Source organism: Poecilia latipinna, unplaced genomic scaffold, assembly GCF_001443285.1.
Source record: "Poecilia latipinna isolate Pla-1442-1.1 unplaced genomic scaffold, P_latipinna-1.0 Scaffold1130, whole genome shotgun sequence".
NCBI lineage: Eukaryota > Metazoa > Chordata > Actinopteri > Cyprinodontiformes > Poeciliidae > Poecilia > Poecilia latipinna.
The window spans coordinates 54,044-69,922 of NW_015113746.1; the positions used below are offsets into that span (position 1 = coordinate 54,044).

General features: G+C 39.3%; 1 protein-coding gene across 1 annotated transcript in view; it reads right to left on the reverse strand.

The window, feature by feature from the left end:
- The window catches only part of LOC106959912 (neural-cadherin-like), a gene marked incomplete at both ends in the record, with an annotated part of 118,587 nt that overhangs the window by 41,768 nt on the left and 60,940 nt on the right, over positions 1-15,879 (reverse strand). Inside the window, 5 exons of the mRNA XM_015052765.1 lie at positions 1,603-1,770; positions 3,460-3,632; positions 4,463-4,633; positions 4,735-4,903; positions 9,056-9,228. Of these exons, the coding sequence (XP_014908251.1) occupies positions 1,603-1,770; positions 3,460-3,632; positions 4,463-4,633; positions 4,735-4,903; positions 9,056-9,228 (854 nt within the window). The remainder of the gene's footprint in view (positions 1-1,602; positions 1,771-3,459; positions 3,633-4,462; positions 4,634-4,734; positions 4,904-9,055; positions 9,229-15,879) is intronic.

A 15,879-nucleotide genomic window follows, 5' to 3' on the forward strand; every position in this document is an offset into this window, starting at 1 on the left:
AGTAAGCAAACAGCAATATGCTGTCAGACAGTGGCAGTTTCAACTGTGTATTTATGCAGCATGATGACACTCGCATCATAATAGTTATCACTTTCTCAATATAGAAGGCATGTTCTCACGGTGTGATGTAAGCTAGCAAACAAAACCCAAGCTTAAAAGGTTATACTGATTTTTATTTAAAACAAATTTCACACTTGCACTTAACAATTTTGAGACTAAGTTTCAGCGATGAAATTCAATCTAAGCACCAATTAAAAAGACAAAGGTTATCCAAGGGACTTTTACAAGACAAACAGTCAGTTTATATCCAGAAATATATAAAAAAAAATAAATCTATGACAGTCCAGTGGCATATAAAGGGTCCCGGTAGGTTCAATTCCAATTTGGTTCTACTTATACAATACGAAGCAGTCACAATCAGAATCCAATTGGCTGAAAGTTATCTTAGAAAGTCCAGCTGATTGGTTGAAATGAACCCCTTCTAAATGCAAACAGCAAAGCTACAACTGAATTGTGCATAATAAACAGATCATCTCCTATAAAGCGAACATACAAAAGCTCCAAACTGTCTAAATCTAACAGCAGTCAAATTATATTGTGTGGGATCAAACAGAGACACACTCGCATCCAAATGCAGCTTTCCACCTACACTAATTAAGGATGAGGCTATTCAACAGCTGATGCTGCATACAGGCCAATTAAAATTAAGAAAGCCATCTTGGGATTGATGTGGCTTGCTTATAGGTGACCCACATGCATCCTTTCAACCTGGAAAGAGAAGTGGCAGCAATAATGAGACACCCTGCAAAGCAAAATGTGTCAGAGCACAGAGTGTGCTTATTTAGGCTATAAAGACTTCAACTGTCCAAGGCAGAGGAATCAGAGCCAACGGAGAGTCATTGCATCTCTCCATAACCGCCGAATCAACTCCAAGCTGCAATCTCGATTAATGCATGGCACCGCTGGGACCTTCCTCTGTCTTCCTCTTTTTATTACCGTCTCTCACAAACACAATAAAGGGCGCGCACTCCCATTTAAACTAACCTTTCTCCATCTTTATCTCCGTCCTAGGAGTTAAAACATTCATCAGCCACTCTAATGGACTGGGCTACTTTCAGGAGAGTCTTCGAAACGAAGGGAGAAAAAAAAAAAACATTAATTCATTAAAAATATTTTGGTAGTGTGAAAAAAAGCAGTAAGATAGATGAAATAATCCAGAGACGGCATGTCGATGGGATGTTGAGTGTGCACGGTTTTCAAAGCAGCAGTGAAACTTATAATCACCTGGTTCCGTTACCTTCAACTGATCAGTGCTGATTTCAATCAATTCAAATTTTCAAGTTCATTTCAGCTAGTAATTTTCACCATGCCTCCATAACTAGAGGTGCTGCCATGGGATTGGCTGATTTCTGTTAACAACAGGTGCATCTAAACAAGTGGCTGGTCTGAGTCAGACCAACCAGGTAGGAATCACCAAATGAAAACCCTCCGTGTAATTCTTCCTTTGCAAACAAGCTGGGATTTACGTTTTTGCTTCTTTTTCTTTAACTTAATAGACGTTAACAAACGAGTTCACGCTACAACGTCCGCAGGCTGACGTACCACGACAGGCGTGTCCCGAACTGTGTTCTCCGGTATCACCACACTGTAAGTGTCTTTTTCCCACTGTGGAGGCTGGTTCTTCACATTGGTGATGGTGACAGCCAGTTCCACCGAACTGCTCTTGTTTCCTCCGTCTGTTGCTACAATCTCCCTGGTGATGTATGTCCTCTGTGGACAGAGTAAAGGCAGTGAGGCTTAAGGACAGGAAGAGAAAGCAAAAGGCTGAAGATGTGACTTTATGTCAGAAACTGCAGGGTAAAGAGTGTGGTGCGCTAAACTAACAACGTGCTTTGTAGCAGCTCTATATAGCAGACTACTGTGAATTAGGCAATTTTGAATTAAGAGTTTTGTTGTGTGTTTGATGATGTCAAGCAAATAAAAAAAGATAAAAAAGAAAGAAAGCTTGGGTTGTTAGTAAGGAGCTTCAAGGTGCTGAACATACAAATGTTCAGTCCCGTCGTTCCTGGAAGAGTCCGAGATGTGCAGTATGGAAATCGTTACACGGAATTTTCCTCTCGTTTTTTCTTACAAACAGAATTGATTTTTCTTTGTTGCTGGTAGTGAAGCAAAGGACAAAAAGGAAGCAGATATCAGATAGCCTCCTCTGGGCATGGGGCTCTGGTGAAGTTAGAACCGCAATTGTCAGCAATAAAGTGCTGATACAAGCATTCGGTCTTTGCTTCAGGTTGACTAAAATCCTTTTTTTATTAGTGACAAACTAACGTTTAATTCTGTCCTCTAACACAGGGGTGCCCAGACTTTTTGAGAGCAAGATCTACTTTTTCTCTCACCAGCCGCCTGAGATCTACCTCATGACACAAAGAAATAAAAATTGCTAATTAAACTCTATTGACTTATTTTATATGCGAGTATGCATCAGTTGTAGCAGAAATAATAAAGTGACAGAAAACCTAACGCAGTTTCTTCCTCAGTGAGATTCTGACACTGGGAGCAGGTTACTGGTTTCTGGTTGCAAACCCGAGGCCAGCAGGTGTCAGTCAGTCATGGTAGATCTGAAATTTGGTTTGATGACCTCAGTATGAGAAACTACAGACTGACAGGAGGAACCAAAGAGCCCAGTAAAAGTAAAGGCAAATCTTCTGAAGTCGGGATATAATTAATTTAATTTCACATAATTATCTCGGTAGAATTTGTTAAAACTTAATGAAATATATTTGTCCTATTTGATGTTTGTTGTGGCGTATGCTCACAAACGAGCATACGTTTGTGAGCGGTGGTTGAGTAGCTCATTTAAACTCCTGCTCTGCTCTCAGTCGGTGTTTGAGTTGCCTTTTCTTTTTCTTTTTCTTTTTCTGTTAATGGGACTCAACACCTTGTTGAAACAATAATTACTGAGATTATTAATTTTAACATGTTTCGTTGACTTTTTATACTTATTCTTTTTTAATGAAGCTACAAACGTTTAGGATCTTAGTGAATATTTTTGATAAGCCCGTCAGAAGAGGAAGTGCTGGTCTCAGCGTCCTGGTGGCGTTCAGATTGTCACCTGCCGAGATCGACTCAAAACCTTCCGCGATCGACCGGTCGATCGCGATCGACGTATTGGGCACCCCTGCTCTAACAAGTTCTAACGTTTGAGCGAAAATCCAGACATTCTTCTTGAGAAACTGTTGCAAGTGAACTTTTGAGTCTCATCAGCGACCAAGTAGCAACACTTACCACTTCAACAATTTTTTCTTTATTTATAAACCACTATTTGACTTCATTAATCACAAATTAGCTCTGCACAGCTTTCGTACAAGTAACACAGCATTAGTTTATGCTAAAAGCTTTTTTGTTCTTGAACTTTCGATTTCCACTGATGTAAGTATCAGCCTGAACTCGGCTCATATTTACCTGGGAGATGGGCTGGTTGACGTACACCCAGCCCGTCAGCGGGTTGACCCTGAGGTACTCCGGCTGCTCACCAGACATGGTGTATGTGACGGCTGCGTTGCTGCCAAAGTCATCGTCATGGGCCGCCACCCGCAGGAAACTAGTTCCGATCATCGTATCCTCACGAAGGAAGTCTGAGAGAAAACAGATGTTTCTGAGTTGTTAGTATATTTTTCTCATAAAAAGAATTAGCCCCTTTAAAGATTCCTTCTGCATTTTCCTTTTGTCTCCAAACGTTTCAGATCATTAACAAATTTAAATATAAAAAGATAAACTTGCTTTCAGTTGATGAGTTCATTTATTAAGGAAACACCATATACAAACCAGCATGACCCAATGTGAGAACATCACTGTCCTCCCTTGTTAAAACATTTAGAGTTTATGAATGACCACGTTTTTGGTGAGACCTGATTTCTAGCCTGACATTAAAGAAATAACTTGTCTGACTACATGGTGTAGACTGTTCACACAGCAGTTCTTATTGCTCAGTTCTGATTTGTTTTGCTAAAATCTGACTTTTTGGGGTGTGGGGGTTAGCTTTCATACAGCTGCATGATGTGACCACAATCAGATATCTGTGTGAACGGTTTATAACCCCAAAGCGACCCGCATGGAAAGAAGAAGATCGCAGACGACACACAGCAGCGTTCTGTTCGTGGAAGTAAACTTCAGAGAAAACACAAGAAAAACACACCAGAGATCTGCTTCTACACCTGCAGAAAGAGAAAAAAAGCCCAAAGAACTGACAAACAACAAATATATATAACGGTAATACTCTGTGTTTAAGAGGTGATGGAGGGTTAGGATGTCTTAAATGGGAGTGTCCCAGTTGTCCAATAGAATCAGGGCCCAGGGTGCAATGAGGCTGTGAGATTAGAGAAGAGTACCCTGCAGCCCAAGGCCCTTCATGTGTGTATGGGGAGGAAAGGACATAAACTCAACGGGACACACAGTATCTTCTTACACTCATATCGGAGGTTCTCAAACTTCGGGCTGTTGTCGTTCTGGTCCAGGATGAGAATGTTGAGCTGGCAGATGCCGATCAGGGGGTCGGCTGCCTGGTCAGTGGCAGTCACTGTCACCGCATACTCCCGCTGACGCTCACGATCAAATTTCCTGGCAGTCACGATCATGCCTGGAAACGTTAGGGTGACAATGCAGATCAGACGGAGCTGAGAGCACCAGATTATCTCAAATTAATCTGATGACAGAATCCTGCCAGTTGAGTTTACATACCAGTATCAGGGTGGATGCTGAATGCAGGAACTGTAGAGTCTTTGTGCATGAAGCCATATGTGACCCTGCCATTGGAGCCTTCGTCTGCATCCACAGCGTGAACCTGCAGAACGAATGACCCGGCCGGCTGGTTCTCCAGAACCGCTGTGCTCTCTCTGTACTGCTGACACTGAGGAGAGAGAAAACAGCAGAGACAACGGTGTGTAATAAAAACATAAAAGTAGAATGCTTGCATGGAGATTGTTTCTATTTAGTAAAGAGAAAGGTTTGGTAAAGTTGCTTCTTTCGGATTATTTAGTATTTAGTTGCACTAAATTTATATTTAATGCACATGTACATGAAAATGAACATATGATATAATACCACACAAGAGAAAATGGTAGAAAGTAGTTCCCACTCTTGCCCTTTTATTTTAGTTTTTACTGCTCACTTAAAAACCTTAAGTTAGTATAAATAACTCTTAGTGACATAAAGTAGATTTACAAAATTAATTTAAAAAAAACCACACAACTTCAGTTTATCTTTCACAAACTAACACATTTAATTTCAAATTCTAAAACTTGTTAGATTTCTTTGACCTAAAGGGTAAAAATTAGCAGACATAATTAATGCTCTTGTAATATTTTAGTTTATGTTGCAGAAATGATAGCCAATATTAAGTAATTAATTAATATACAACAAATATTAGAATTAGTGTTCTTTGTGACACAGAAATGTGGTTTCCAATCTGCTATAATCACCAACAAAAGCTTTTGATACATATAGTTGCTCCAGTGGAAGAAGTTGTACTTGATATCTTTTTTATTCTTTTTCTTCTGTTTAGATCTATCACTGAAGTTGTCAGACATGTCCAGTATTATTCTCTTCATTTCAACAGTGCTGACGTTTCTGCTGTTATCTCCCACTGTGCAGCTCTCACATCCTTCTCTTTAGTCCTCAACTCGTTTTTTTTAATTTTTTTTATGGTGTCTGACAGAAGTACAGATGCCCTGCATGCTTTAGGGAAGGCATCCAGCCCGTTCTTCCCTTGGCGCCGCCTCGTTTTCAGATCCACTTGTGTTCCTTTTGGTTCGTCCCTCTTCACAGGGAGCAAACACTTTGTGAATTAGATCAAGTTACTCAGCCAAGACAATTAACCCAGAGGGTCAAGCAGAGTGCGGTGTGTCACAAATGGCTTGTTAATGCGAAACAAATTGTTCAGAGGTTATTCAGAGCAAATGGTTTACATGAAAACGAACCAAAACAAACAAACAAACAAAAAAATAAGCAATGAGATGCATTAAGCAGGTGAAGTGTCAGGCTTGGTACTTAGTGGGATTACAGTGAACAAGACTCTGCCTGTAAACTATTGAATTGATATTATTAACTTTGAACTCTGAAAAATAATAATAATAAAAAAAACAATCAACAAACTGCTAAATATGTAAATTGTTAGAGATTGTTGCCGTCTCAATAAGTGTCCAACGGGCCTCTGCAAACCCAACAAAATCAGAACTCCCATGTCTGCAGCCATGTCCTGCTGCAGGTCACTGATTTATTATTTCCAAATATATCGCGTCCAGTCAACTTAGCTTTAAATCCCTTGGTCAGGACCTTGCAGCCATCAAAGACTCATATATACCATGACAACCAGCTGAATTCTCTAATGTAAATGTAGCATTACAACGAGACAACAACCTGAAATTGATCAGTCTGATCGTATCACCGTTCATCCTTAGATTACATTTTTTTTCACCTTGTTCCTCCTGGAGATGATTTTCACTCAAATCAACCTGAAATAAGTTCATCACATCATGTTGTGTTTGTATTAATTTGTCTCATTTGATCACGTCGGGTAAACGCTGCAATGAGAGCCGTCATAAAATTACTAATCACACCATCATGTTAATCTGTTATTCCTTGTAATGTCTCATTATGTAGTAATGACGTAATGTAATGTAATAGTAATAAAATCAGGTGTAAAAATGCAACAAAAAAAACATGAAATGATACTGATTAGGATGAAAATAAACAATGGTTTGTTACTGTTTATTACATAATCCAGGATTATAACATTATCATTTCTAAAAAATGATTTTAAAAAAATTAACCTCAGCATTTTTGTAATAAATGGTCATAAATGCAATAATATTATTCCATAAAGTGACATAATGAACATTGTAGCCTCACAGCTACAGCATTCATGTTGCGTTACAAATTCCTAGTATTTGACAAGCCCACACCATGAGGCTAAAGGTTAGAACTGAATGCAATCAGTGGCTGTGTGTCTGTAGTGCCACTGCCACTGGGAAATACAAGAACCTGTTATGCTCCGAATCACCACCTTTCTGTGCTTTTGTCTCTTTCTTTTGCCGTCTTGGTCTACTGAATGCTGCCCAGAGGCCCAAGAGGCTGCGGCACATCCAAAGATCTGAAATCCAAACAAGATGAGGGCTTCTGCCGGCTTCACTGTCCAGATGCTGACTGTGAGCGACAGAGGACACAGAGACAGACTGCGGGTCGTCTTCAGTAAATGAGCCATGGTGTTCTCAGTTTGTAGAACTGAGTCACGTTCTTTTATACATTTTGCCACATGAAAAACAAGAAACGCATTTATATTTACTCGAGACTTTATGTAGTAGACCATGGTGCCTGGCTGAAGTGGAAGAAAAGTGAAAATCGGATATGTGCAATGCTCTCTATTTCGAAATACAACTAAAAAATAATTGAAAATAATAAATACTGTAGGCGCAAAAAAAAAAAGAGTCCACATGTGTGTCATTTAATGTCTTTATAAAACAGTTATATGAAGGCCAGTGGGGTTTGCTAGAGAATACTGGTGAGCAAACAGAATCATTAAGAAAAAAGAAAACGGGAAAAAGAAGAAATTTAAAGCACACTGCAAAAACACAAAATCTTACTAAGTATTTTTGGTCTAGTTTCTAGTGAAATTATCTCAGTACAGTTAAAATAAGACAAAACTAACTGATAAATTAACTTGTCAGTAAAATATAGGGGCTTGTTTTAAGTCAATATTTCCTTAATATTAATAAAAAAGTACTAGTTCCAATGGCAGATTATTTCACTCCAGACTTTGTTACACATGGAAAAGATTTTGTGGTTTTGCAGTGCAGGGTTGGTTTTCTAAAATGTCTTCCTTCTGAATTAAGACTTTGAAGCTCTCACGCAGCACTGTTCAGTCTGTTGTCACTTTTGATATTTCCACAGTTACACATTTTGAGTCAGTCTATCACATAAAATCTCAACACAACACATTTTTGGTTGTAATTTAACAAAATATTTTAAGAAATTCTTTGAGAAGACCTTTGCAATTCACCTTACACTTAACCGTTTTTCATTCCAGAACTTTCTTTTAATCTCATTCTTATTGAAAACATTTAACTTCAACCTTTTCATACTTTCATATTTTTGTTCATAGCTTGCATGTTTCAGTTTGTCTTGGAGGAGGCAAATGTCAGGTACCAGGAGACTGTTTGTCTTTTTCAATCAGCCTCCGGTTAAAGAGGAAGAGAAGAGCGACTGAAGTGGAATACACAACAGAAAACCCCCGAGAGAAAACTGAGCGTGAAGTTTCAGTTCACTGTGTTTTCAGCTGTAACGTTTCAGTGAGAGACGAAAACACGACAAAAGTCACTTCGATCTAAACGAATTTGGAATTATTAGCAGCTTAAAAGTGAGGTTGGTTTTTAATTTTGACTTTGGCAGCTCGTTTCCATTGGTCCAACATTATCCCTTTAAAGACACAGAATCCCCCTTTGTCTTCTTGTTGCCTGGCTAACAGGATATGAAGCAGAAAGGAAAACACTTCCTGTTTCACTTTCTTCCCACAAGAGAGTAAGGAGGCTTTACTCAGCAGCAACACACACACACCTCCTATTCTTGGCTCGGGATACCTCAGGGGGCTGAAAAGTCACCTCATTTAAAATTGAAACATGGAAAGAAAAAAAAAAAGCTGGTGGAGAGGCAGCTCTTCTAGAGCAGGTCGGTCGGGATTTCCCCCACATCCCTTAAAGCCTTAATTAAAAGACAGAGATGATGTAGGATGGAGATGCGAGGAAAGAGATGAGGGTCATGCTCGCTAATCGCTCCTGTAGAAGAGAGAGATAGGGGCTAATGAGGAGACGAGATAGGAAGACAAAGACATGGATACAGAGAAATGATGGAGAACACTTCCACAGGATGGGAAGGCAGTGGAACGATACTTGGAGAGGAATGTTTTAGATTCGTCTGGGAGAAGAGACGGCTGTGGAAGCTGAAAACAAAACAGGTGGGGAAGTGGAACGAGCTAAAATCGCACTCGATAACGCCAACGCGTTCGTACCTGTTCAAAGACAGGCTTGTTGTTGTTCACGTCGTCCACTCCCACTATGACCTGCGCTGTGGAGGCCAGCGCCTGTGGCCCGCCCGAGGAGTTGTCATCTGTGGCCGTGACGTTGAGGACGTACTCCACGCCCTGCAGGCGAGGCGGCGGGCTGGAGCGCAGCCGGATCAAACCTGCAGCCAAACACAGCAGTAGTTAGCACACTGCCACGCCTTTATGGAGGATCGAGTTTAGACATTTTAGTCAATATGATCGACCTCAAACGAACGCAAAGCCTTCCAGGGTTTTTCAATCCACTAGATCACATGTGTCAAACTCGAGGCCCGGAGGCCAAATCTGGCTCACGGTAGATTTTCATGAGGCCTTCTGGACTCCAAATTACATCAATACGTCCCTTCAGTTTTTCACAAACCCACAAAATTCATGCAAAATTAAAAAAAAAAAAAACATTTCTAATTTTACTGCTAATTTTTCTCTAAATAGGCCAATCACATTGGGTATGAGTGACTGTTCAGCCCTACTGGATGTCAAGTTATCTTTATGGTGATTAATAAAAAGTCACATTTGGCATCATACATTAGCACAAATATAGTAACATTTTCGCAAAAATATTTCTAAATGAGCACCAAAAAATTTGTGATTTTAATTGCAAAAATCCACAGAAACAATCACAAAATCCTGGATGGACTGAAAAGCCGTCCAATATAATGTAATTTTAAGAAACACTTATTGAATGCTGAAACAAACAGTTTGTATTGATATTTTAACAGCTTAATGGGTTTTATCATTAATTAAAAAATTATTAACCACCAGCATTTATTGAGACCTCATAAAATTCACAACAAATGGAAAACCTTTTACCTTTCAGTGTCCAAACCATATTGGTTTTCATTGACCTTCACACAGCAGGTCAATGAAAATCAAACTTTTTTTTTTTTTTTTTGTCAAAACGTGACCAACATCATGACTGTCTGAACGGCTCAACTAAAAACTTTTCACCCAAAAAGTCCAATCCAATCTGACCCAGAGGCCAAGAACACTTAGGTCCTGCAGCACAATGTTCCATCCACAGTACTGTAGAATGTCCACTTTCGAATGGTTCAAAACAGTAGAATGAAGGTTTTGAAGCGGTCTAGTCAAAGACTTTGCTTAAATCTGATTCAGGTGCTATGTTGGGGCCTCCAACAGGATGCTGATGCTCCAAAGCTTTCCAATGAACCTGAATGAGAAGGACTCCACAAACATCCTCTGATAGTCATTTCAGAAAAGGGTTCAGGGGCTGATTATTTTTGCACATTGGGTGCAAGAATTAAATCAAACTTTGTCTGATTTCAGATTTTGCTTTTAACCTAACTGAAATTTTCCACCTCAAATCAAACTTCCTCCCATGTAGAAAAGTTCTGCTAGCTTGTGGTGAAGGGCAAACACAATAAATGAGTCCAACAGAGTGCATGGAGCTAAATTAAAGCACTGTTCTCTCCACAAATGCCAGAAGATGACTCTGTGTCCGTTTTTATCTCCAGCATTTGTCATTATTTGGGACCGCCTGATGTTAAATTGATTGGTATTCCCTTTGTAGCGCTGCTGCTGCATCCCATTTCTCCCTTCCTCCAACGGACTCTTTCAGTCTGCTGTAGGCGTCTCATCTGCATCCCACTCTGTGCTCTGAATGACTCTCTTCCACTCTGTATGCATCTCATCATTCCGCACTCTGTTTACCTTGTCTGTGTGTGTTTGTGAACGCGTGTGTGGGCCAAAAGTGTGGACACACTTATTACATCCTCCTTATCTTCAGAGACAGTGGCGGGTGTCACTGTTGTCATGTCCCCATTTGACTGCTGTTGCAGCTACGACCCTGAAATTGTAATCATATATGCGCTTACTGTAGATACACATGTATGTGTGCTATTCATCCTTCTATCTTTGCCTAGCAGACCAATGGGACTGATGTGACAGATTAAAGTCTCAAAATGTAAGATCATTGTGTTTTTATCCTACTTTTGTGCGTCTACTACACGCAGCAGCAAAATCACTGCAACTGCAACCGCGCCTGCGTGAAACATGGCAACCAAAGGCAGACACTGATCAAGCAATAGGTTTCTAAGAAGAAAACCATACTACATAAAATTACAAGTATTTTATGCACCCAGAATCTTTAAAGCTATTTTGTAAATACATGCTGTGTGAGATTCTGACCTTATAGTCCAGGTAATGTTTTTGAATGATTGGCTGCCCAGAGACGAAGGTCTGAATGAATTAACGCCATGTACATGAACAACCTTGGTTAACACCTCAAGGTAGCTGATCGGGTTTGGGAACAATTCATCTGAAAATTTGATAGCCACTTTCTCGCCAACTGTATTTCCAATGACCATATAACTGCAATTATTGCCGCTGACCCAACCCATGAAAAAGAAGAAAACAGGAAGTAGTTGGAGCATCATGGCATGGAGTGTTACTTATTGACTCACTTCATGAACAAACTTATTTTGGGGTGATTTTAATCTCTTTTCTTATTTAATGGAAACACCGCAATTGCAAAATTGTGTTGTTTTTTTTATGATGTAAAGCTCAAAAAAGTTGATTTGCATAATACCGCCCCTTTAAATAACATTTGTAAAAGTGAAATAACTTTGCTAACTTAGCGAGATTTTCTTTTTCAAGATCTACTGTAAGTTATGAAATTATAGTTGATCTATGTGATCCATTTTGAAATTAGCTCCTACACAGATGGGTTCCTACAAAAACACTCTGTGTTGACATGTAGTTCTCCTCCCAAACAGTAGGGGGAATCACTGAAAAACGTAACAAAACACCACCATAGGGATGGCAGCAGAACTAATAGTCTTAGAGGAATCATTAACTTTTATCTACCGAACAGATCAAGATTTCATCCAGAACCTTCATCTCACCATAGCTGCTCTACCAATGTTCTCATGTCGCACATGAGACTGTGAATCATCATCAATCAGTTCAATTTAATGTCTCTAATAACCAGCCAACTAACAAAATGGGAGAGGAAAATTGTATCTTGGCTCCGTATTTAAATTTTCTATCCAGATATTGTCATTTAGTCTCTTCTTAACTACTTTTTGTAACTATAAACAAATCATTTCATAAGCAGGGTTTGATTAAACCAGAGATCAGCAAGTAGTTCAACAATAAGAGGCATTTGTGGCTTCAATCAAGAAAGTTGCTTTTTACTTTTTACTGAAAACAAGAGCTCTTTTGAAATTGGTGTGTTTCCATTAAGCAAATTTATTTGCTATTATTATTGTTTTGTTTTTGTTTTTTGTACACCGTCTATATTGATAGTTTAAGTGGTGTAGTAAGACATATTGCACAATTATGTGGCCATTGGAAATGGTGGCTTTATTAATAACCTGTTCTTGAATATCTGTTAATTAGTGAAGCTATGTTGCTTCAGGATATCGTTGAGCCTACGTCATGTCATACAGGTTCTGTTTTACTGCTTTCATCACTCAGTTCTGTCATGAAACTGGTGTGGGTGTGACTAGGAAACCTGAACCAAAGATGTGGTTATGCAGTGTGAATTTATTAAGACAGATTCATTTTATTTGATGATAAAATCTGTTTTTTGATGATGAAAAAGCTAAAGAAGTAAACCTTTTTTTCACGGTTCTTCACTCTCGCCCTGTATTAAGAGTAAAATTTAACTGTTTTCAACGCTGGTAAAAACAAACGCACAACAATGCAGAGACATCAGCAGCTTCACTGTGTTCAGAGTGGACACTCTAACTGCAGAGCCAGACGTTTCAAAGCTACCTGTACTGATTATCCACAACTCAGAACAGCCCAGTGACAGCGGGAAGATGACAGACGATCCTCTGGGTAAAGTGGGTTGTAGAGAGAGAGTTCTCCGTGGACTGGAGTTGTTTTTCTGACACTTCCCACAGTTGCTCTGAGGAATTGATGCACGGGGAGCTTGGGATGCTTTGCAAACACCTTGAGTGGTTTCCTTATGGAATGCTATGGAAGGCTATGTGTGAGTCGATCTGTGTGTTGCCAAACTGAACATCTCTGCTATACAAACTTTTAATTATAGCAACATTTACAAACGGGGGTCACTGAGAGTCAAAGGTCAAATGAAGGATTCTGTCAACAAAAATACTATCATTGATGCACTCCATAAATCTGGTGTTTGTAGAAGAGTGGCAAGACGAAAGCCATTACTGAAAGACCGCTACAAAAAGCCAAACTCACGGAATGCTGTAAGCAGCAAACATGTGGGAGAAGGTAAGCAGGTTGAATGGAAACAAAATGGAGGTTTTTGGCCTACATTTAAAACAGTTTGTGTTTGGGAAGATTAAAACTTCACAGTATCTCTCGTTAAACACGGTAGTGGCAACATGATGCTGTGTTGAGGCTTATGGAGAGTAAATGCAGAAGGATCCAGTTTTAGGGTAGGTGATAGAGGACATAATACTTTTAATATTTCACAGCTACAGCTGGTTGTTATTGTTACTCTGATTAAAATAAATGCTAGCTTTGACAATTAGCAAGTGTAGCATTGGTTACACAACCACAGCAACTATTACAACCTCACTACCAAGGCAGACAACAAGGCTAGTTATAGGTTTACAAATGTTGCATCATATTCACAAAGATGTTGATTCAAATTAAAACTTAAGGCAGTGAAGTCAACCATGTATGTTTGGTTTCGTCTTTTATAGATTCATACAAAAATAAAATTTTTGAACTGCTGACTCTTTGTGTTTTCATTGTGTATCGACGGCCCCAAAGGAGAATACTTTACATATTCTTAAAGTGATATTTTTTTCCTTTCATTTATAAGAAAATTGTTCATCCACAAAGTCCCTGAACTCCCCAACAAAAACACTGAACTACCCATGCTGCGCCATTAACAATACATTAAAATTCAACAAAGCAACAGCCTGAACATTGCAGAAATAGCACTGGGATCAAGATTTTCCACAAACAAGACATCCAACTCAACATGCATGTTTTTAAACAACCGTAGAGAGCACCAAGTTCACACAGAAAGCACCAAGTTCACACAGAAAGGGCTCAGTGAGTTTTTTTCTTTAAGGTTTAAGAAAAGGTAACAGCACCCAGCCATTTCCCTGCATATAATATCATAAAATGTATCCCCCACAAATTAGGGCCAGGACTTTAACATGATAACTTCTACAAATGAATTACAAAGATTTTAATGCAATTCATTTCACATTGATTTTACATACAAAAGACTTAAGATGGAGTCTTCGAAATTGTGTGTTTCCGGTACGTCCGTAAATCTGATGCGCAATGACAACCACAAGCAACGGACAAAAGAGCTGCTTGTCTTGGCCCACTAAGAATTTATTTTTGTTTCTAAAACTGGAGACACTGGAAAAGACTATTGTTGTATTCATGCTGTGCTAAAAGGAGTTAGCCTATTAGCGAAGCTACACAAGGCTAATTTAGCATCTCAATGCTAAACATGTAGCAGCACCACAGTCGTCCCCAATGCTAATGTCAGCGTCCACAGTCAACACTATTATTATTGTTTTGTTTCTTTGTTTTTTTTTTTTTACACCATCTACATTGAGAGTTTAAGTTGTGTAGTAAGACATTAGTGCAGTTGTCTGTCCTCTCTTTTTCAACGTGGTTCTGATGTGAACAGTATTCAAAGGCAGGTGTAATTTTAGGTCTTAAATCTAATGCCAACCAGTTTGTGATCTCATGTTTTGCAGTGACAGCACAATTCCTGCTGACTACGACGCCAACGTTACAGATTATTTTATACAACATCATCCACTCTGTCCGCTCTGCATCACGATCACATTCGGCCGGCCAGTCCCGAATGTGATCAGCAATTGATCACTTTGATGGCATCCAAATGTCAAAGTCTGTGAGTTTAAATATCTCTGCAGACAAAGAGAATCACAGCTTCAACAGCAAAGAGTCATGCATGAACTGGCTTTCAGGCTTTATTCCGATGGTGGATCTGAAAGAAAGTGTGAGATGTGCACAAAATCCTACCAAGCATTTGTCCAGTTTCTAGAGTAAATATCACAGTAAACCTGAAATAAGACAAAACAAACATATAAGCAATATTTCAGAAAGATGTAAGAGCTTGTTAAAGTAAATAATTCCTGAGTATAAAAAAAAAATCCATTTCCACTGTCAGATTTTTCCATTTTAACAAGGGAAACATGTCTAGTTATAAAGAAAATAATCTGCCAGTGGATCTAGAATTGTTCATCAATATTAGGGAATTATTGACTCAAAACAAGCTTCTATTTCTCGACGCTTACTAAAAATACTTGGTAAGATTTTGTGTTTTTGCGGCGCACCTGCCACACTTTAAAACCGCCCCTCCTTCTATTCAGATCTGAGACCTGGAGCATTCTCAAACAGGACTGAAACTTTCAGGTTTAGCAAACTCTGTGTCTCCCTCACATCTCTCAACATGACCTAATTATCCAGGAACAAACGCCAGCAGCAGCTACTGAAGAACCGGTCCAGAAACTCTCATCTCTCAACAGGATAGTTTGGACTCTGAACCCAAAACAATGATTTTAAGAAAAAAAGCGAAAAAAAAAAAAAATAAATAACATTCCAACAAAACACGTTCAACCACTCTACTCCGGCCGTGCAGCGGAGTGCACTCAGACCTAATGAACTGAGACAGATGACCAGAAAAAAAATGCGACCAGTTCAATAAAGGCAGCTGGCTGAGGCAGAGAGCAGCTACAGCCTGCCTGCTACGCTACATATATAGGAAGAGCCAGAGGCGCCCCGGAGTCTGATCCCAGCTTTACTCTGCCTAGCATCGGCATAAACATCTAATAGGGCCT